Source organism: Apis cerana, linkage group LG15 (assembly GCF_029169275.1).
Source record: "Apis cerana isolate GH-2021 linkage group LG15, AcerK_1.0, whole genome shotgun sequence".
In the NCBI taxonomy this organism is placed as follows: Eukaryota; Metazoa; Arthropoda; class Insecta; order Hymenoptera; family Apidae; genus Apis; species Apis cerana.
Genome location: NC_083866.1, coordinates 4,473,336 through 4,494,561, shown reverse-complemented (window position 1 = coordinate 4,494,561; position 21,226 = coordinate 4,473,336). Strand labels below are relative to the sequence as shown.

General features: G+C 39.5%; 1 protein-coding gene across 5 annotated transcripts in view; it reads right to left on the bottom strand.

The window, feature by feature from the left end:
- LOC107996610 (photoreceptor outer segment membrane glycoprotein 2-like) overlaps nucleotides 1-21,226 on the bottom strand; it is a 244,243-nt gene that overhangs the window by 5,779 nt on the left and 217,238 nt on the right. The window contains exons 1-3 of one of the 5 annotated variants that reach the window (XM_062085682.1): nucleotides 11,281-11,365; nucleotides 4,582-4,891; nucleotides 2,502-2,638 (exon numbers count right to left, since the gene is read on the bottom strand). In XM_062085682.1, coding sequence (XP_061941666.1) covers nucleotides 2,502-2,638; nucleotides 4,582-4,891; nucleotides 11,281-11,326 — 493 coding nt within the window. In that variant the 5' untranslated portion in view covers nucleotides 11,327-11,365. Of the gene's footprint in view, nucleotides 1-2,501; nucleotides 2,669-4,581; nucleotides 4,892-5,582; nucleotides 5,658-11,280; nucleotides 11,366-21,226 lie in introns of those variants that run through there. The other 4 variants (XM_062085680.1, XM_062085681.1, XM_062085683.1 and 1 more) reach the window with 4 other exon arrangements.

Genomic DNA, 21,226 nt, shown 5'->3' with positions numbered 1-21,226 from the left:
ATATCTCGATTACTCTCCTGCTGGGATTTCCATGGGATAGAAATTATTCTTGGTGGTGTCTACGATTTTCCGAGGGAATTTGTCCGCGTACGCGAGGTGAAAGGCACGAAAATTCGTGGAAAATTAAAATTTCGCGTATTACTAAACTTTCAACTTCGAGTTCGAACGACTCTTTATAAGCGTTTACATTTATTTTTGTTTGTTCGATATAATATTTCTTTATTCGCAATCGAGAAGTTTCAGAAAATTTATTTATAAATTGCCTTTGAAGCTTCGCTTCGAGGAACGTAATCATGTCGGATTTTACTTTATTAAGAATAATTCCTATATTTTTAATCTCACATCCGTAGCTAACACGAAACGAATATACGATACAAAATGAAGAAAGAGCAACGATCCAATCCAAACGCAACATCTCGTGAAACGAAATAAAACGAAGAAAAGAAAAAAAGAAATTTCCTCTATAATAAATCTCGTCACAGAATCGGAATTGTTTATTTAATCACAGCTTAATAGGTGCATGTACAAGTGTTGTTTCGTATCAGAGGTGCAGAACGCATCCCAAACTAAACTATCAACGAGGAGTTTCCCCCTGTTCCTTGTCCGTGACATATCCTAGCACTTACAATTTCCCCAACTTTCGACAACTCGAACCCCTAGATGTCTTGGCAACACCGACGCGCGTCATCCTTCCAACCGTCGTAGTTAGTGATAAGTTACATAAATTAAAAGTTGCAGCGAGACATAGATTTATCGAAACTTATTTGCAACGAATTTCAAAATTCGTTTAAAAATCGCATTTGAATTTGATGAAAGAGAAATTAGAAAAATCTCATCCGGATAATGTATACATATTCTGGACACGTACTAGTTCCACGTGAATAATTCTTGGCCAATTTTCATTCGCAAACGTAGTCGATCGTATTCGCGGATTCGCGGTAATAATCAAGGGAAATTTGCGTAGACCGGTATAACAGGTTCCATCATCCGACGAGTTTATCGCGAGCAAACGTTTCGAATTTCAGATCGTAGGAGGAAGAGCCCGGTACGTATCTGTTCATTAAGTAGGTAGACGCGAAACGAGATTTCCATCGGTAATTTCGAGCACCGGGGGCAGCCGGAGCGGCGCGTTCGGCCGTCCATTTGCATATTGCGGACCGGGTTGCTATTTCGCGCCATCTGTCCGCCATATCGAGACGATATCTCATCGGTATCGCGATTCGTGCAGCTGTAAAATCTGCGGTGTCGCGAATCGTCACCGTTTCCAGAGAGGAGAGGAGGAGAGAATCGTACGGAATGGTTGAATTTCTTCGGTATTTGCGGGCGTTCTCGAGGATAATTACGCACAAAATAAGATCTAATATATTTTATTTATTTGTTAAAGAATCTACACCCGCCTATACCATTTAAGATTACCATCCATTTTGAATAATCATCTCTGTGATCGTCCCTGTTCTTCTCCTTCCTCCTCTCGCTCCCGTTAAAATATTCAAATCCGAGGGAAAAAAAGCGGACGGCTATGAAAACGGATAGAGGACAGTGAACAATGGAGAAAGAGAGAGAGAGAGGGAGAGGTAAAAAACGTACAACGAATAGGCGGCGTTCATGAGGCGATCGTGCAGAGAAAATGAATTCGCGCGTTGCCACCTGCCGATCCGCGAACAACGTTCGCATACATCACTCGTCGATGAATATTTCACGATTCCAGCCTGCTTTTCCGGCTACCCTCTCTGTTTTCGGGAAATGGGGTTACCAGCCACCGGCCACAGCCAGCACAACTGTGGATACCGTTACCCTTGCTTTCATTTTCGTTAATGGTGTTACCTTTACAAACCATGTCCACCCCTCACGGTTTATCGAGCGGCCGGGATTTTGGGCAATTCGTGTTACGTTATTATTACACTTGGAAAATTTCGTTGGACAATTCGTTGAGAAATCTTCGACTTCTTTTCATACTTGTTTCGAAGAGATGGAATTGACCAATAGTTTTTAACTTGTAAACAGTTATATCCAATCAACCAAATCATCTCATCTTATCAATTAATTAATGAAACACCACTCCTCCCCCTTTCTTTTTTTCTCCTCTCCCCAATTTGTAATGATACCACGGGGCCAGGCATTGTGGATCCGATTGATCGTGTTCACCGTCATCCGACGAATGACTCGAAAACCGGACGGATCTGTCTATCTGCATAGATCTCGAAATATCAAGGATATATTCCTCGTTGCTCTCGTTAACGCAGACCTCCTCTGTTACGTTATTATTACACTTGGAAAATTTCGTTGGACAATTGGTTGAGAAGAAACGATAATGGATAATTTAAATGGATAATAAAATCTTCGACTTCTTTTCATACTTGTTTCGAAGAGATGGAATTAATAATAGTTTTTAACTTGTAAACAGTTATATCTAATCAACCAAATCGTCTCATCTTATCAATTAATTAACATTGGAACTGGAAATTTTGCCAATTCAACACGTTATTATTCTTAAAACTCACCCTCGAGAAGAGTGGCCCGCAGCTGTACCGTCAAATAATCAGCGGTGGAGAATGACTTGCTGGCCATGAAGCATCCCACGAGGACCACGAGCAACCCTACCGACGTCCACACGAACAGTCTCAGATTCATCCAAGGCCTGCGAATTCCATCCATCGTTATCGTCCACCTTTAATCCAAGAAAACTCGGTTTCTCCGAGCTTCTCGAAGCAAGAGAACGGGGAGGGGCTCGATCACCGGCTCGAAACCGCGAGGATACGTTAACGAGCAGCGGGGGGTTAAAAATTAAAACGAATGAAGCGCGGGAGGCCATCGGCGGAATTACTCGAAAATTCTGACAAATCGAACGGCCCACGTTTCCCGATTCGAGCAGCTATCGGATCGACCTCGAAGCGAAAAAGGGGGAATGAAAAAGCGGGGAGGAGAAATTAAGAAAAACACGCCGAAGGTTAATTCCGCGCCCGTTCTCTCGAATCCACTTCTCGCCACTTTTCTCCCCCCCTTTTTTTTTTTCGTTCGCCCATCTCATCGTTTCTCTTCATCCCACGTTGTGAAAAAAAAAAGAAAAAAAGAAATGGGACGAGGGCGGTTCGTCGATCCTCGTCCCTTTTTAACTTTCCTCAAATTGCCGTGAAATTTGTTTGCTCGAGGGTCGAGCAGATTTCTTTCCAGTTTGGTTTTTTCTTTTCTAAAAAGCGGATTGTGCGACTTTCTTTTTTGAAAAACTCCTATCTTAACGGGGGTTGATATCTCGTTTTCCAATATTTTTTTCAAGTTGAAGAATTAAAAACGCAGGGAGCATATAAGTAGGAATTCCCGGCAAAAGAAACGTAAAATCCGTTCGTCGAATGGGAAAAAGGAACGAAACCAGATAAATAATAATCTATCGAATTGAATTTTATATAATGAATAACAGTTAAAGAAGCCTACATAACAAATGGGGGCCCTGAGCTAGCACAAGTGTTAATTTTAACAGATAATTACTTATCGAGATTGATAACAGAAGCAACTGATTATTCTCTTCGTGTCTCGTTTATTCCCCCTTCTTCCCCGTCCAAATTTTCCAGAGTCCATAATTTCGCCGAGTTCGTTTTTACGACCCTCTCGCCACTCGTTTCAATCCTCGCTCACTTTTCTTTTCGCGAAAAAATATCCATCCATCCGCACGTTCACGCTATTTTTCCACGATGAAACACTACTCCTCTCCCTTTCTTTTTTTCTCCTCTCCCCAATTTGTAATGATACCAGGCATTGTGGATCCGATTGATCGTATTCACCGTCATCCGACGAATGACTCGAAAACCGGACGGATCTGTCCATCTGCATAGATCTCGAAATATCAAGGATATATTCCTGTCGTTGCTCTCGTTAACGCACACCTCCTCTCCCCTCTCGCAATTTGCCCCGTATTGTGCCTCCACGCGCATTGATTCTCCCCGTTTATTATTTCTCTCTCTTCTCTTTTTTTATTTTCGTTCACGGTGATTCGATGAAAAAAATTCGACAACCACAAACGTTTCCCCTAATTGATACGGGAGTAATTGGGGGCTTTGAATTAAACGTGCGTTCCGGGAATAATTTTAAATTTCTTTTTTTTTTTGTGCTTATCGAGAGAAAGTCAGGTTCGAGATTTGATGCTCGATCGAATATTGAGGAATCGGTTAATTAAATTACAATTTTCGGTAAATAAAATTCGAATTTTCGAGGGGATGATAATAATAAGAATTTCTCGTAATCTGTGGAAAAGCGAACTTTTATTTTTCTTACGATTTCCTTTTACGTTTTTCTTCCGCTCATCGTGTAAAAACTGATAGAATTGAAAGAAGAATCGATCGATAATTAATCCGCAATTTCTTGCTTTTTCAGGGAATTGCAGTTACATAAAAATTACGCATCGATACGATCGGATAAAATTTTTAAAAATTGCACGACAGTATCCAATAATCCTGTATTAAGTGATCAACGAATATCGATTTCTAGTAATCGGTAGATTGTAAATATCTATGCAAATTTTTGACCTAACCATACATATATATATTTTATAGAATTTCTTTAAATGAAATTAACGTATTAAAAAATTACCCTTCGGCGTAATGGAAGTAATTGTAGCACAGCTTCATGCCCATCAGATTGTGAAAGAACACGTAGAGGCCGTACAACATCAACGTGTAAAACACCAACTCGAACAGATTCCTCTCCTGCAATTGCAGTTTCGTGCTGATGGAGAGGGAGACGAACAGCCCCATTAAAAACAGAGCGAGACCGATAAAGAGGCTCGCCAAGATCGCGAACACGACGTAACGATGAAGACGTTTTCTCTGATTCCTCGTGAATCTTATGTCGAGCACTGCCATCTTTTCCCCATCGCCATTCCGCGTCACATCAGAGACCTCTGGTTCAACAGAAATCGAACTAAGTCGACTTTACGCGAAGGTTATCTTTTTACAGAGATGAGACGAGAAGAAGGAATTTTTCGAATTCCTGCAAATTTTGTTCCCGGTTCGAAAACACTTTTTAGAAAAATTTTTACAAGGAAAATCGTATTATAAAAGGCGAATCGTGCGAATTGAAATAAGGAGGAGTCGGTATTGCGAATTAAAGGGTTCGGTGTCGCGTAATTCGTTTGCCGTAATTCGTTTAGAATTCTGGCACTCGCTTTGGGGCCAGTTTGTTCCCGGCTAAGGATCCGGAATTTCCTCATTCCCACGGCGGAAACTGTACCCGTCGAGGTATTTCTACGGTATCCAGGGAGCCTCGTTGAATCCCACCGTCTACACGGTGTCGAATAAACACGCTGCCTTCCCATCGCTTACTTTTCTCTCTTATTTAAACTTATTCCACTTCTCTTCTCCTTTCCTCGAAACAGTCTCACGTAAAATCGCATTTCGATATTTTCGATCGGTGCTGTCATCTGTCGATGATGTTCGGAGATACCATGTTTTAAATTCACTCTCCTAAATTGTTATTTTTGACACGTAATCGACACGCGATTGCGAATTTTATCGAAGCCATTGATAAATATATCTCGTTACAAATAACGGGTATTAATTAATTATTCAAAGAATATTTTTTAGATTACTCACAATTCAAATAACAATTCGAGCGACATTCAAACAAAATTTTCAATCTTCGCACCCTAGAAAATTAGCATCACGAGTTTCTCTGCCTGCAATAAAAAAAAAAAAAAAAATATTCAGCGGGATAGAAGCGGCGAGAATCGAAAGGAGCATGGACAACTCCAACGCTCTCCCTCCCCTCTCTCTCCATCTCCAAGGGGCGAAAATCGTTTAAAACGCGGCGAAAGTTTTTTAATTCCGCGAGAGGATCGCGCAGCAGCCCTGGTTTTTTTCATTAACAGAAACTACGAAAAAAATCTGGCCGAATTACTTCCGGGTCACCCGTTACGTGAGAACCGGCCAACGTTGCGCAAGACGGTAAGCACGAGCGAAAAAGGAGGGAGAGAGGGAGATACGAAAGGCATTCGATGGCGAGGCTCAAGGCAGCAACTTGGAAAACCGGTATACGGCTTCTCCACCTCCCCTCCCTTCCTCCTTTTTTTTGTTCCTATCAAAACAGAGTCGTCTCGTACGCAAATTTCTCTCGAGCCTTTTCCCACCCACCTCGAATGAATATTAATTCCATCCACTCGATAAAAATCTCGGTTTTACAACGCGAATCAACGCGAAAATCGGCCATTGCTGGCCGGAGAACTTTAATTCCCCTCCCCTTTGTTTCCCGGGACACGACGTTTTAATTAATTTTTACGGCAGGTGGGGATATTTCGAATTTCTCGTTGGCTGGTGATTATATAATTTTTTGTTCGCCTCTTTCCTTCTCCGATTTTTAAATAATCTTCGTGAGAGAGAGGGGATATATTTTTGGAACGATTAATTATAATTAATTTTTAATCAAGAGCCGAGGATCCGGTTGGAAAATGATTCGCGATTAATCTTTTCCAACGAGAGATATCGTTGTACTACAATTTTAGAAGGGCGAGATTTTAGTTTTCACTCGTAAAAATTCGTTCGAACTTGGATATTAACTTTATCTTTGACTCGATGGAAATTCTTCCTGCTGCGATAAATTCAATGACAATGTATAGCGCCTCGTCCCCGTGGAATAATCAATTACCGTAGGATCATTAATTAAGATGGAAAACTGCAACGATTTAACGGTAGAGCAAAAGGAGAGAACAAAGCTCCACTATACAGGGTGTCTAAAATCTATCACCATTGCTATATATATATATATATAAATGAATTATCAAATTCAATTGAACGGAGACGGAAGATTAAATATTCTTGAAATCAATTGTATCTCTCCATTTCGAATGTATCATTAATAAGAAATGACCATTTCTACAACATCTACAATACATCGTACTACGTCATAATCGAACCGTTAACTTCTCCACAAAATTTCTAATCGATCAATTGTACAATTTATTCGTTCGATCGAGCGTAAAACGAAATCCAATCCGTTAAAATTAATATTCAATCGCTCTTCCGTGATAATTCTTTGCCTCTGCATATCTAATTCGTCACCTCGTTGTTACCGAATAATAAGCTTTTTCGTTTCTTCTTGCCAAATTTATCTCAAACGACAATTATTCCAAATTAATTTTGACAATTAGATCGATCATTGTATTCGATCGAAAAATTTTTTCCTCGAATGATAATTAGAGAAACCGTGTAATAATCTTGAATGATAAACTTGTTATTCATAAAAGCCCAATTATTTTCGTTAAAATTAATAATGGCAAGGAATAATTTATATCCTCATAAAGTGACAGGATTGATCGAATTAAATTATTTTATTATTGAATGTGAAATGTTTCGTGACTTTTAAAATAATATCTCGATAATAATTTTCAACTCGACCAGGTTTCAACCGCCGAAATGAAAACGTTTCATTATGCAACGTCGAACAGGCCGCGTTTGTTTGCTCTTTTCAGCCCGCTGATTTCCGGAAATCATCGACCCATTGCGCCTAAACTCTCTCTCTCTCTCTCTCCCTCTCTGCGGCTTCAGCAACGCCCTTGAGAGGATCCATCATGACTGGCAAAGGCCGATTCAGCGAGCTTCTCATCCAATTCCCCAGTTTCATGGATCTCCATTATGCGGTTTCAGTTTTATGACCGAGATTCTCCGCGCTGAATCTAATCTCGTTAGAGTATTTAAGCTCTTGCTTAATGCTTCAAGATGTTGAGACGATCGAGGCAACGCTTAATTTGCACGACACGAGATAATATAATATTCGAGAGTTGAACGATTTGGGAAAAAATATCTATCCTCCAATATACGAAAAACCGAATCATCGTTATTGTCCATGAATGAATTCAATAATCATTGAGGAGGAGAACGAGAGTATTGTAGAAATTTTAAAAATAAAATCACAATATACGTGTTCACGAATTTTACGATGATCGAAACGAAAAAAAAAATCTATCCTTCAATTTTTCGTTTCCCAAAGATCCGAAAAATTAGACGATGAATCGGGAACTTTCATCCGTCGCATTTTCTCCGTCGGTATAGTAGAGAGAAAGAAAGAGAGAGAGGCGACAAACGCGCGGGCGACAACTAACTCAAACAATCAAACCGAGCAAACGGTCCGCCTAAATCGTGCCAATCGATCGCCACTGGTTGACCAGCGGATCTATGCCTCAATTAACACCTGGCCGGTTACGCGTGTGCGCCGGTCACAATACATCGAGATCGATCCTAATTAGCATACGTTTTAATTTAATTGGAGCTTCGAAACGGATATCTCGTTATTTTTCTCAAATCGCGTTCCATCGTTGTTAACCACCGTGTTCTGCTCGATCCGTTTCGCGGATGAAAATGTTAAATACGGGTGGATTTATTCAGGGCGAAAAATAGCGAGAATCATATATTATTTATATTCGACGAATTCGAATATTATTTGTAATTTGTTTGAAAATTTTCAGCGGGATCGATACTTTTTCTTTCTTTCTTTCTTTTTTTATTCCTCCTACTTTTATCCCCGTAATACCGGATATCGGATATTTGATATTACTTTCGAAATTTTTATTTACATGTGTTGCAGTATTTTAATGATTCTCCTCGATTCTTTTATTCTCCATGGATATTGTTTAATATCGTTCGATTCTCCCTTTGGATTTTTCATGAATTATTTAATAATCCCAATCGCTTTTATCATTTTCATCTTGTTGTTAATTAACTTTTATTTATCTTTTTTTGTTTTTTCAATGTCCGTTTGTTTTACCGATATTATTTAGCTCGAATTTTATTCATGAGCGTATCACCAAATTCCCTTCTTCTCTTTATCTATTTATTCTCTCTCATTCGTTATTATTTTAAATTAATATTAATTCTTCTTCGATACACGTGGCTTCTTCGTATTTTCAAATACTCAATTAATTCTTCCACTCTACGTTTACAATTCCGAATATTATCATCGTCCAGAATTTCTTTCCTCGAGATTATCATCTTCTCAACAGTCTTCCCCCTCAACGTCCAATTCTCCTCCAATTCTCAAAGAATTCCCTCCCTTCCCCCTAAATTTACACACCTCTCCGCTATTTTTTCCACCCTTTCTGCCGATCAGCGAGATCCGCGTGCATTTTATGAAATCTCGCTAATGGGGTACGGGTGGACGAGATGCGGGCCTTCGAGGTGGCTCGTAAAAGGGGAGAGAGCGTAAAAGAAGTCGCTTCACGAATTATCCGGGAGAATGGTGGCGCGGAGGAGATTTGAGGGCGCGATCGAGCGTGACGAGTCAGAGGCCTTCGCGTAGGAGGAGGAGGAGGAGGAAATTTTCCCTCGAAAAATATTCCCTCCTTCTTAGAAAGAATACGAAATCCTCTGATTCAACATGGGATAAAGGTAGTTGGACGATCGAGGATTTAAATATTCCAAACCTTTTTATTTGATTCTGATAATTTTTTAAGAAAGTGTTAAGTGCAACTATAAGTATGCATGGATAAAATATTACGATATAGTGACGAATCTATGTGTTGGGAATATTTTAAGATGTCAGGTTCGAAAAATTGCGAATCGTTACGTATTCATCGTGTGTTTTGAAAATGTAGTTGAAATTTTGATAGGTAATTTTAAACGTGCTTCTCTTTCTCGTTTAACAATTCTTTTAAAAAATAAATCTGATATATACTTTCATTATACGATTCACAATTATTCTGTATATTTTTTTATTTTCGTCAATAATAACAGGAGAAGAAATTCTATACGAGAATAGAAGCAGAAATTTTGTAATAGTTATGCTTCTTTACTTATGTTTTTATCTTGGTGTTTACACGCTCTTCTGCCTGTTTATTTTCCCGGTTTGCTTATTTACGTAAAATTCCCATAGCTTGTATCCAGTTCATGTCTACGAGGAGCGGAAATTTTTATGGTAATATAGCATGCAGTAAAAATATTGAACAATCGGTTAAATAAACTAATTGCTAGTCGTCCAATCATAGAAAGGGAAGAAGAATTTTAAATTCTATTCCAACTATAACTTTGAAAATTAAAGAGCTTAGTTGGAACTTGATATTTGAATGAACGACGTAAGAAAATATTGAAATATCAAGCTTAACAATCCAATTCGATACTACGCAGTACATAAATAATAAAATAATATAACAAAATGTAGAAAAAAAAGAAATTATAAAAACAAATTGAATTTTTAAAAATCAAAATCGACCTAAAGATATTCGAGCTTCGAAACTCAAAAAGCAAAATTTAAAATTTAAACAAGCTTCACATTTGAATTTCACGAAACGAGAAAAATATCAAAGAAGAATAAAATATCCTCAAAAACAAAGAAAAATAAATCGTGAAACACACAACAATCCGTGCGAACAAACTAAAAACTCTTAAAAAGAAAAATTCCAAAAGAGAAAATAAAATTTTAGAAAAAAATAAATTTAAAATTTAAAATTCAAACTCCGTATTTAAATATCAAATCAAGGCGAGAAAAGATATCAAAGAAGGATAAAATATCCCGAGGAAAATGAAAAGCCAATTCCAAAAAAGAAAAAAAAGAAATTTCGCGATGAATCGGAAAGAATTTCCTAAAAGAAGAGTACGACGAGATGACGAGATGAAAATGTATGAAGGGTGCCGTACGTAAGCGAAGTCCGATTACAGAATCGCGCGTTTCCTCTTTTCCCTTCGTCTACCTACATTTTCTCGTCGAATTCGATTCGCATTATGCGCGCGTAGAACGCGCTGACGAACATAATCGCATTAAGGTTGCGACAAATTTCGACGCTGCCTCGAGATGCTTATTGCGTCCCGAGATGCGTCGACGCGATCAGAAAATCCGTGTTACCATCGAAATTTCCAGGTAACGCTGCGTTTGAAAAACTTTCGAGGTGAACTTACGCTTGTTGTATCGATACGCGATATAATTTGCGGAAATTTTTGCCGGGAATGTATCGAAGAGCGTTATTCGAGCGCAAAGAGTTAACATCGAAATTTTGATCCAAGAGAACGGTAAGAGGATTACAACAGGTCGAGGAAGTAAAAATTTAAGCTTATTACTCTCGATATACTCTCGTTTTTATCTATATCGAGGTAATTTTTGTCGAGAATGTCGTTTAAACGTAAGGAAATTTTATGGAGCAATGTAAGTTATTAAACGTATCTTATTTAAATCGAATAAAATAGCCTAAAATATAATCTTATATGCGCAGTTATCGTTATTGTAAAACTTATAATATGTACGCTACACGAATACGTGAATTATAAACACGTAATATTGTAAACACTTATACTACGCTCTAACGCTTATTACCTTTTCTGTTTTTGTTTTCCGGAACGTCCTCCTTCCCGCGGCACATGCTCTCCGAAATTTACAACGCCACGCGCAAAAGCAGACTGAGCCACGTGCCACGCGTGCGTCTGTTTATATCGCTAAGGCCCGCTACGTCTCGTGCGCGAAAGAGATGCGCGTTGCTCGAGCGGCTCGGGCCCGAGTTTAATTTTAAAGCGACTTCGATTTAAAGGCGATATACATCGTGTACGTATTATTCAGTCTTTAAATATCGTCTTCAGTGAAATTTAAAAAAAATTTTTACAAAATCACGAGTAATTTTTTAATTGAATTTTATACAAGAAATTATATATATTAATATATAGATATTATTCGATTTAAAGACGATATACATCGTGTACGTATTATTCAGTCTTTAAATATCGTCTTCAGTGAAATTTAAAAAAAATTTTTACAAAATCACGAGTAATTTTTTAATTGAATTTTATACAAGAAATTATATATATTAATATATAGATATTATTCGATTTAAAGGCGATATATATCGCGTACGTATTATTCAGTCTTTAAATATCGTTTTCAGTGAAATTTAAAAAAAATTTTTACAAAATTACGATTTTTTAATTGAATTTTATACAAGAAATTATATATATTAATATATAGATATGATTCGATTTAAAGGCGATATATATCGTATTATTCAGTCTTTAAATATCGTTTTCAGTGAAATTTAAAAAAATTTTTACAAAATCACGAGTAATTTTTAATTAAATTTTATACAAGAAATTATATATATTAGGCGATATATATCGTATTATTCAATCTTTAAATATCGTCTTTAGTTAAATTTAAAGAAATTGTAAAAGTTTTATAAGAAAATTTTTTAAATGAATTTTATACAAGAAATTATATATATTAATATATATAGATATATGGAATATTTGTGCTTGAAAATGATTAATTTTTAAAATTTAATGCATAAAGGATAATGAAGATACAAAGTTGTATTGTAAATTTCCCATGTTTAAAAGCTGAAATTTAAAAGCTTATATTCGATACGCTTAAATGGAAAGTTTATCGTATTTTCAGGTTAAAAACATTGGAACGTAGATAGAAATAACGTTGAAAATTTACACGAGAATTTATCATTAAGGAAAAAAAAAAAAAAGAGGTATTCTATTAAAAATTAGTTACAGGCTCGTTCGTTTGTTGTGTAAAGCACGATGCGAGTGCAACATTCGTTCCTACGACAAATTATGCTCGTTCTGTAATATTATACCAGAATCTCGTTCATGAATAACGGATATTATTGATATTTTAACTACTACACGATGCTTCGTTTTGTTCTCGATGCACGTGCTTCGATTCGATAATAAATTCCGGGTCCACGCTGTTTATTCACGTTTGGATTCGTTCCCTAGTTAAAATTAATGTAAAACACGCGACAACAAATTTCTCCAGGATCGTTTGAAACGCAACGTTGAAATTTCCATATCTCGAAACTTGACGTGAATGAAACTTTGGTTTGGAAAAAAAGAAAGAAAGAAAGAAAGAAAAAAGAAAATAAAGAAATCAAATTGGAAGGAATGAAACTTGAGAATACAAGTCTTGCAAATATCTGCAATGTTAGTTGACTGCGTTTTAAATACAGTGCTATTTAAAAGTTTCGGATCGCTTATTTTATAAGAAGGGCGAAGTTGGATATATTTTTAATGGAAAAAGTACGAGAGGGAAACGTTTCATTCCTTTTACTATATTTTTAAATTACACGCGGCTGCAATTGAAAAGTTCAGATTACAATTATTAGTTTGTATTTGTATAAAGCTACACCGACCATTTGATTTCCTGAATATTAATTCTTTGTCCCCGTATTTAATCCCATGCATATGCATGGCCAAAAATTGCCGGGCATCGTGGAAAGTTAATTATTCAATTAGGAAACAAAGTATTATGAGGCCATACGTCAAAGCCAATTTCGAATTGGAAATTTCTATAATTTGTACGGACGCGTTTGTGTATAAACGGGAATGCGATTACTCGCGATGTTATAAAAAATTAAAAATAAACCAATCAAACCAAGTCCAAGCGCTTATAAAACTCGTTATTAGATTGCGAACATTTACGCAGATTGAAATTGTTACGAAGATAATTAAAAAAAACTATATATATCGTAACGTTAGATACTTGTATATGTATATATATTTGCATGTTCGTTTTACATTAAAATATCTCCAACAAACCTGTATTCTCATGAATAATACGAAATATAAAGTAGTTTGATTTTCTTATCAAACAGAAATAGAATCGAAACGATATCCCTTTCTTTTTATTTCGTACACAACCGATAAAATTATTGTACAAGTATTTTGTACAGTTCGAAACCGACACGCGTCAAAATCTGTCAAAAACGAGACGAAAAAATTCGTGAAATTGCAGGAAAACTCGCTTCATAGGAGAAGAAAAGCATGCCCTTTAAGACACGCTTTGTTTCATCCCGATATCTCGATCCGTTCCGAAGATACGTCGTTCGAAAGTTGGCGCGTTCGAGGCGGGTTTCCGTGAATGGCAGCCGAAATTCCCGGAAATGGCGTGGCCCACTTTTTCCCCCGATATACGCGCACAACGTGATGGTGGTGGTAAAAGTGGAAAAAAGCGCTGACTCAGCGTCCGTCAGTGACCAGCGCACGGGTGCCAAGCGTGGGATAGGTCGGAGCACGAGTGGGAGTGAGAGGCCGTGGACGCGAGACGAGGACGGAGATAGAGAGAGACGGCAAAAATTACGTTTGGATTTAAACGACGATATCTCGGGAACGGGAAGTCGTATCGACTTGGAACAAAAAGCGTTCGAAACGGCAGACTCCCGCGCTTCTTACGGCCTCGTAATATGCGACAGTGGGTTTTGTTCCCGCCAAGTACGAGGCTTTAAATTATGGAACAATTTTGATTCGTTTTCGATTGCGATCTCGTACGACTTTCGTGCGAGAATTAATTACAATTTAATCCGATATTTATCAAAGCAATTCTTTTAGACTTATTAAGAAGAAATTGTTGTAAAAATTTGAGCCTTCAAAACAAGTGAACGAATGAATCGAATAACTCGGTATATTACACCGGTTTTAAAAAATTCTTTTTGTTGCTGTTCTCCGTTAAAGCAAATATTTTCCGAAAGGATGGATTGATTTGTAAATTGTTATGACAGAAAGGAAAAAATATTTCCACGTATTTCTCGAGCAGTAATACTTTCACGACGGACAATAAGTATTATTGAAGAAAAACGAAAAAAGAAAATAAATTGGAAAGTTTCGAAATAAAGAAAAAAGAGAGGTCCCTTGATACTCTACTCTTCTCGTTCTACATCTACGGTTTAACCAACGTCGAACGAACTGATTCAGTAGCGGAAGAAGTAGACGCAACACGGGGCTTAAATGGCGAACGAGTTATCGGAAATCCTCTGATACGATACATATAACGTAGCTGATAAATCAGTCGGAAAATCGCCTCGATTTTTGCGTCTCGCGAGAAAGAGCTTAAAAATCCAGGACAAACTGAATTTAATTCCAGCCTTTCCGACGATCGACGACGAAATTTCGCGGGTAAAAGTATATTACGATTATTTTTACGTGTACACGCCCTTCGTTTATTTTCTCGAAAAATAAACGTCTGCAGTTGTTGCAGCGACGTTTAAATAAAAAATAAATTTCCCACGAGTTGTTGAAAAAAATTTAAGCGACGTTTAAAAGAAAGTTTAAGAATCTTGAGTCGAAAAGTGTTTTCAAACGCGAAAAGCATTAAATTATACAAAATATAACTCGAATACATGAAGAATCGAAAATGAAATAAACGAAATACTTTGCATAATGAAAAAGAAAATCCTTCAAAATATCACGATCCGTATCCATATTCTCGTGCGCAAATCACCATAAAATAAAGACGAATCTCTCTCTCCCTTTCTTTCTCCTCCACGAACTCATCATATCGTGTAGCGATTTTTGTCGAAAGCAAACGTCGACGAAATCAACCCCATCCCCCTCCCTCCTCGTGTTCAGAGAACCGTACGGGAACGAAATGTCGGGTACTACGAACCGTGAAATGGACGAACACCAGCCGATACTCGTTCCACGGGTTGGAAACGCTACATTTCTCGCTTCGTTCTCTCTTTTTCTCTTCTCTCTCTGCAAACAAACGACAGGGCCTTCTTCTCATCCGCCAGAGCCGTTTCCCTCTCTCTTCCACGAAAACGTATCATTATATTATTATTATTATTATTATTTCATTTAAAGATGGAAGAGGGAGAGAAGGGTTGGAAGAAATTATGGAAGAGATCGCAGAGGCGAAAACGTAATCTCCCTCTGGAGATGTTTCGTTTCGAAATTCAAATGACCAACTCTTGGCGCCTCTTGGAGGAGTAGGGGAGGAGGGGATGGTCAAACGAATCTGGCGCCTGGTCGTTCAATATTTAACAGAGTTTGAGGGATAGTGTATTTCATCATTTTCTATCGGATATTTTTTTAACGATAGAATACTTAGCTTGTAAAAAAGGAGGCGCGTGGTCTTAAAGATACGTCACACGATTTCCTCCACCGTCTCTTCCCACAGATCGCTCGTCACGCACACAAAAAGTTTTCATCATCTTCGAAACTTTCTCCCTCTCTCTCGAAAAGAAAGAAAAATTCCGGCGGAACTAGTCAGCATTCAGCGGCAAACCCGTCGTAGAAATTCAAATCTTACAAAAGCTTTTACATCCCTCCCCAGAGCATCCACCACCCTCTGCCGAGGCACGAGTTGATGGGAAAGTTTTCAACGGTATCACTCTCGATGGATGCGGCCGCGTTCTCGGTTTCACCGCTGCCCGAACTTCGATTATTCTCAACTTTGCCCGATCGATCCGTCTCGACGTTCCATCGACATAAATTAGCCGACACGGAATTTCATTGATCACACCCCCCGTTCTCTCTCTCTCCCTCTGTTTTCTTGATCGATCCTCGTCCTCAGTTTACGCTTGGCAAGATCGAGGAAAAAGGAAGAGGGAGGGGAGATGCGCGCGTAGAAGGTCGATACTCGTCGAGAGTATTCCGTTTCGTTGGAAGGAAGGGGGTGGTCCACGGCTCCGTGAATTTTATTGGGCCGGCAAAGTGGTTCCCGTCAAAGTGTTGAGTTTTCGAGAGAGAGGATTATCGTCCTCGCGTTTCCATTGTGATTCAACGTTGCTCGTTGCTCGCTGGCCGAGCAAGAGACGGCTTGAGAGGAGGGGTTCGAAAAGAAAGGAAGATGCATCGAATCGTTGGAAAAAATATTTCTATATCCGATTCCTTTTCCCAAGAAAAGAAAGAAAGAAAGAAAAGAGTCGCATCTCTTCTCTTCCTCCCCTATTCCATTCCGCTGATCGACCAGCGCTCGGCGCGGCCAATTATCATTAAAACCGCCCCTCTACTCCCCTCATTGCGCGACGCTCGGGCAGCGAAACGACGCCACGCGGCAAAGGGAAAATTGTTTAGCTCCGGAAAATTGCAAACAGGAGGGGGGGAGCAAACTGTGTGCACGCGAATCCCGCCGGGTGAAAATTGCCGGGCGGATACGATACATATTTGCCGGGAAATTTATCGTCTCGATCGGCGATCATCGCCAGGGAAATACACTTATCCTGATTTATCGCGCCTGTGGACAAATACGTACGCGTTAATCCGTCGTCCTGACTACGATTTTTTTTTGCCCCCTCCCCGATCCCAACGCGATTCGTCCCTTGTACAATGCGGCTTTTAATTCGTCGGAAATTTCTTCTTTCTTTTCTTCCAGACATTTTAAGTACCGTTAGCTTTCACGGGTTAGAATAGAAATTACGTTTAACATTAACATTAACCATCCTACAGTTGAGAGATCTAAGGCTTCGAATATTTCAGATTCTCCTAATCAACGACGACGACGACGATCCAACAAGCAGAAGGAAGAAGGTTTCTTAATCGAAAGGGCGTCCCTGGGGAGCAAAAGTTGGGAGTCGCGTACCCTTGTTTTCCCCGGAAAATGGAAATGGAAGGGGAAGGTTGTCCGCGTGAATTGCGAGCACGCGGACGTTACAATATCCAGGGATGGGGTGGGGATCCTTCTGGGGGCAGGGCGGCACACTGCATTAAAGTTTACCACCTCCGGTTCTTTCTTATCATAATCGCATTTGTGGATAATGGGCCGGGGATAATTTGTTATCGCGAGATGTCATGGAGCAGAAACTTTTTAAATTACTTCGGTTCCCAACTTTTCTTCTTCCGCCCGCGATTCACCCTTCCCTCTCCTCCTTTCCCTCTTCCCTTCCTTCCCCCCGTTCTTTCTTCTCGTTCGAATACAGTGTCGACGCACTCCCTCCCTTTGTCTCCCCTTTCGGGACAAAGAATTCGAAAACAGTTATATGCGTAATAAGAAAGCAAAGCAATTGTGACGAGTATATATATGTATTCCTCCCCTCGCTGTCTCCGCCACCCAATAACGACCAAGTGGATAGGGGGAGGAGCGTTGAAGACGCCTCGTCCTTAATGCGTCGCGATGCGGCAGACGGGCGGTTGTTTGCCTCGAAAGACGGCGCGGTTCGACGCGTAAATACTCGGCCACTTCCGGGCCAGCTTTTACACGGATTGTTTCGTTCGAACGAATCGTTGGCATAAACCTCGAAGGGGAGGGAGGCTCCTGCGAGAAAGTTTCGCGATTCCCCCCGTTGGGTCCGCTCGAGCGTGGCGACGACGTCGGGATCGAGATGGGGAGCCGGCTTCCTTAAATTCCTAGGCGCGGTGGCGGGACTCTCGGTTGAAACTCTCGACAGTGGTACGAGTCAATAATTCACCGGGCAATATTGCCGGCGCTCGCGTTAGCAAGGCAAGTGGTACGGAGTCAGCGGATGATTTATCGAACCCCTCCTTGCTTATCCGATATTTCCCCTTTCCTCCTCGTTCAGGGAACAGAGTGGAGGGGAGAGATTTTATCTTTTTAGTTTTATCTATATATATATATATATATATATATATTTATCTATATATATATATATATAGGAAGTATCGTATTGTAGAATGCAATTGATTAAAGTTGGAGATAATATTCCTTCGAAAAATTCAATCTTCATACGAGATTCTAAGTTAACGAAACGCGGCACAAATGGTTAATTCGACGATCCATTGGAGAAGACGAAATTTCAATTTTTAAAACGAGGGTATCGGGTGAACGAAAAATTTACAAACCCGCTCGATCTAAATCACAGGCGCAATCAGCGTGGTCGAATCAACAGACGAGAAATCCGCGTTATTTCTCTGCCGGTCGGTTGATCGGTCGGCTCTCGTAATCCAAAGGGATGGAGAGAGAGAGAGAGTGGCGAAGTCTCGTCAAAAGGTGTAAAAATGTAATTTACCGGTTTCGCTCGGCTTGTGACGAGCGACAATGCGTTCCTGTAGGCGGTTGAACGCGCGCAACATTGTTTTCAGGGTTATCGAGGAATGGAGGGGAAAAAAAGAGAAAAAAAGAGAAAAAAAGGGAGTGAAAAAATGTATCCGCCGTTATCCGGATTATTCGATTCACGGCCAGTCACCTGCGTTTCGTTCCGACAGCCACGACCGAGGGATGAAAAAGCGATCCTGGAAGGTATTTCGTTCGATTGTTTTCTCATTTTTTCCAACTCGCTCGGAGGAAAGGTCGACTTCCAGATTCTCTTTCTCTGTTCGATGTTTCGCACGAGAAACTTCCGAAATTCATCGATTGCTTCCGATGAAGTTCGATCTCGAACTTCGTGGAAATTATTTTCTTTCTTTTTTGTTTCGAAACGATTTTCCAACAGGTTTTAAAACAGTTTTGTTTCCGTTCGAAAACAAGAGAAATTTAAGAAAAGGTTCGATTTGTTTGATCGATATCCGTTTCTGCGAAATATCGCAAAAATATCGTATCCAGATTTCCAATCAAGGAAATTTATTGAAAAGTTCTTTTCTACGGAATCGTTAAGGGTTGAAATCGAGCGAGAACAGTAATTATATACACAAAACACATGGTTATTATCGCGAAGATCTCTGAATTCGTGATTCCACTAATATCGCGGCCAATTTCAAGGCGAATTAAATCAACGTGATCGAAATTTAAATTGGCCGCAACGAAGCGTGTTACAAACACCTCCCCCCTCCCCTATCGACAGTATCCCTCCAACCCTTGCAACATTAGAATATAAATTAAAAAACACACGTGTGCATACCTCGAAATTAATTCGCTTTTCCGTTGTATTTTGGATAGAAATTCTACGATAGCAGCGTTGTACGTTTCATTTCTATAAACTTTTAAAGTATTACACTTTAAAAATTTTCAAAAACGACGGATCCAATTTCCGAAAACTAGCCCCCCCCCCATTTTTATCATTATATACGTAATCAATATTCCATCTTGTGCCCTCCTCCTTGGAATTTGAACCAGTGGTCGGTTTTATCAGATCAGGCAGAGAGAGAGAGAGAGAGAGAGATGGATCTCATCGAAGCGAAATGCCTTTTTGTTACTCGAAGGCAAAGGGGGTGGAAAAATTACAGGGGCGCGCTCGATCCACGGTTTAATAGAGGCGATGGGAGGGTCGTAACACCAGTTACGGCATCGTTATGGCGAAAGATGTTCATCGCGGACCTCCTTGGCCGTGATTCACTTCCAGATATCGAGCCTGGATGCTTCGCAAGACGCGACGCCTTTTAATCCACGATCCTGCAACCGAATGAAATTTAGAAAAATAATTCTTTTTTCTCGAGCCTCGTTAACTCGAAAATATTTCGAATCTGGTTTAGAAGCGAAAGAGGTATCTCAGGTCTGTCTCTTTCTTCCTTTTTCTTCAACCAGACTTCTCACGAGAAAGGAAGAATTTCTTCTTTAATCTAATTTAAAATTAGGCTCGATCCAACTTCGAAACAAGAAAGGAAATTATTCGATCGTTGCCACTCAAGATCTATTTGGAATTTATTTTCTTAAAGGAGTTTTCGTTTTTTTTTATTCCTTCCGATCTTATTCGCACGAATAAGGAGGGGCAAATAGTCCGCGGTTCCAAATAGCTCTCGATCATAAAGTGGCTCGCGAACGACTTGTTATCCCCGATATAATCCTCGTTCTTAGAGACAGAGATCCCTCGAGATGAATCGGGTCAAGTGGTACTGGCGCCAGATTTTCCAAGCAAGGAAGTAACGAAGACGAAGACAAAGTATTCGATCGAGCCCGATATTATCAATACACTGGATGAATTAATTCTTCTCAAACGACGATCAAACACCTCCTTTCATCCGATTTAAAATATCTCCTTTTCTTCTTCTTCTTCTTCATCCACGAATTTCTCTCTCGAATTAGAAAAGGATTACGAATCAATAATCATCCCTTTCGAATCCCTTCGAGAATCTAACACCCCTCTAATTATCACACGTTTCCCTTGGAAACGAAACTTTGTAAATATTCGAGCCGCTTAATTAACATTTCCGGGAAAAAGCGCTTTACCCTCTTTCGTTATACCCTTATTTATACCCCGGGGGGCTAAACAAGGGCTAAAACCGTGAGAAGGGAATTAATTGGCCGGGCAAACAATTAGCCAAAAGGGGAGGCCCTCACTCTTTAAAACCTTCGAGAGATGAGGTAAGCGCGTGATCTCGCGAATCAGATGGGATATTATCAAGCAGGGAAAATTTACTTACTTTTGAAGGGAGGAGGGGGAGAGGGGGTGGCGGATCGAGTTTGACAAGCGCGTTGATTCGTTGACGCAAGTTCCCTCTGGCTTTGGATACGGGGTTGCGGTATTAGAAATAGGATTATGGCAGGGGTTGGGGTGAAAGTTCCGGAGACGGTGTCTTCGGGGATTACGGTGTTTACGAACTCTCTATTGTTACCGAATCCGGGCGTGGATCATGCGATAATTTACACGGATACACGGCTCTTTCGTTCCGTTTCGTTTCGTCTCGCCTCGAGGGTCGATATTTTATTCGAATTTTAA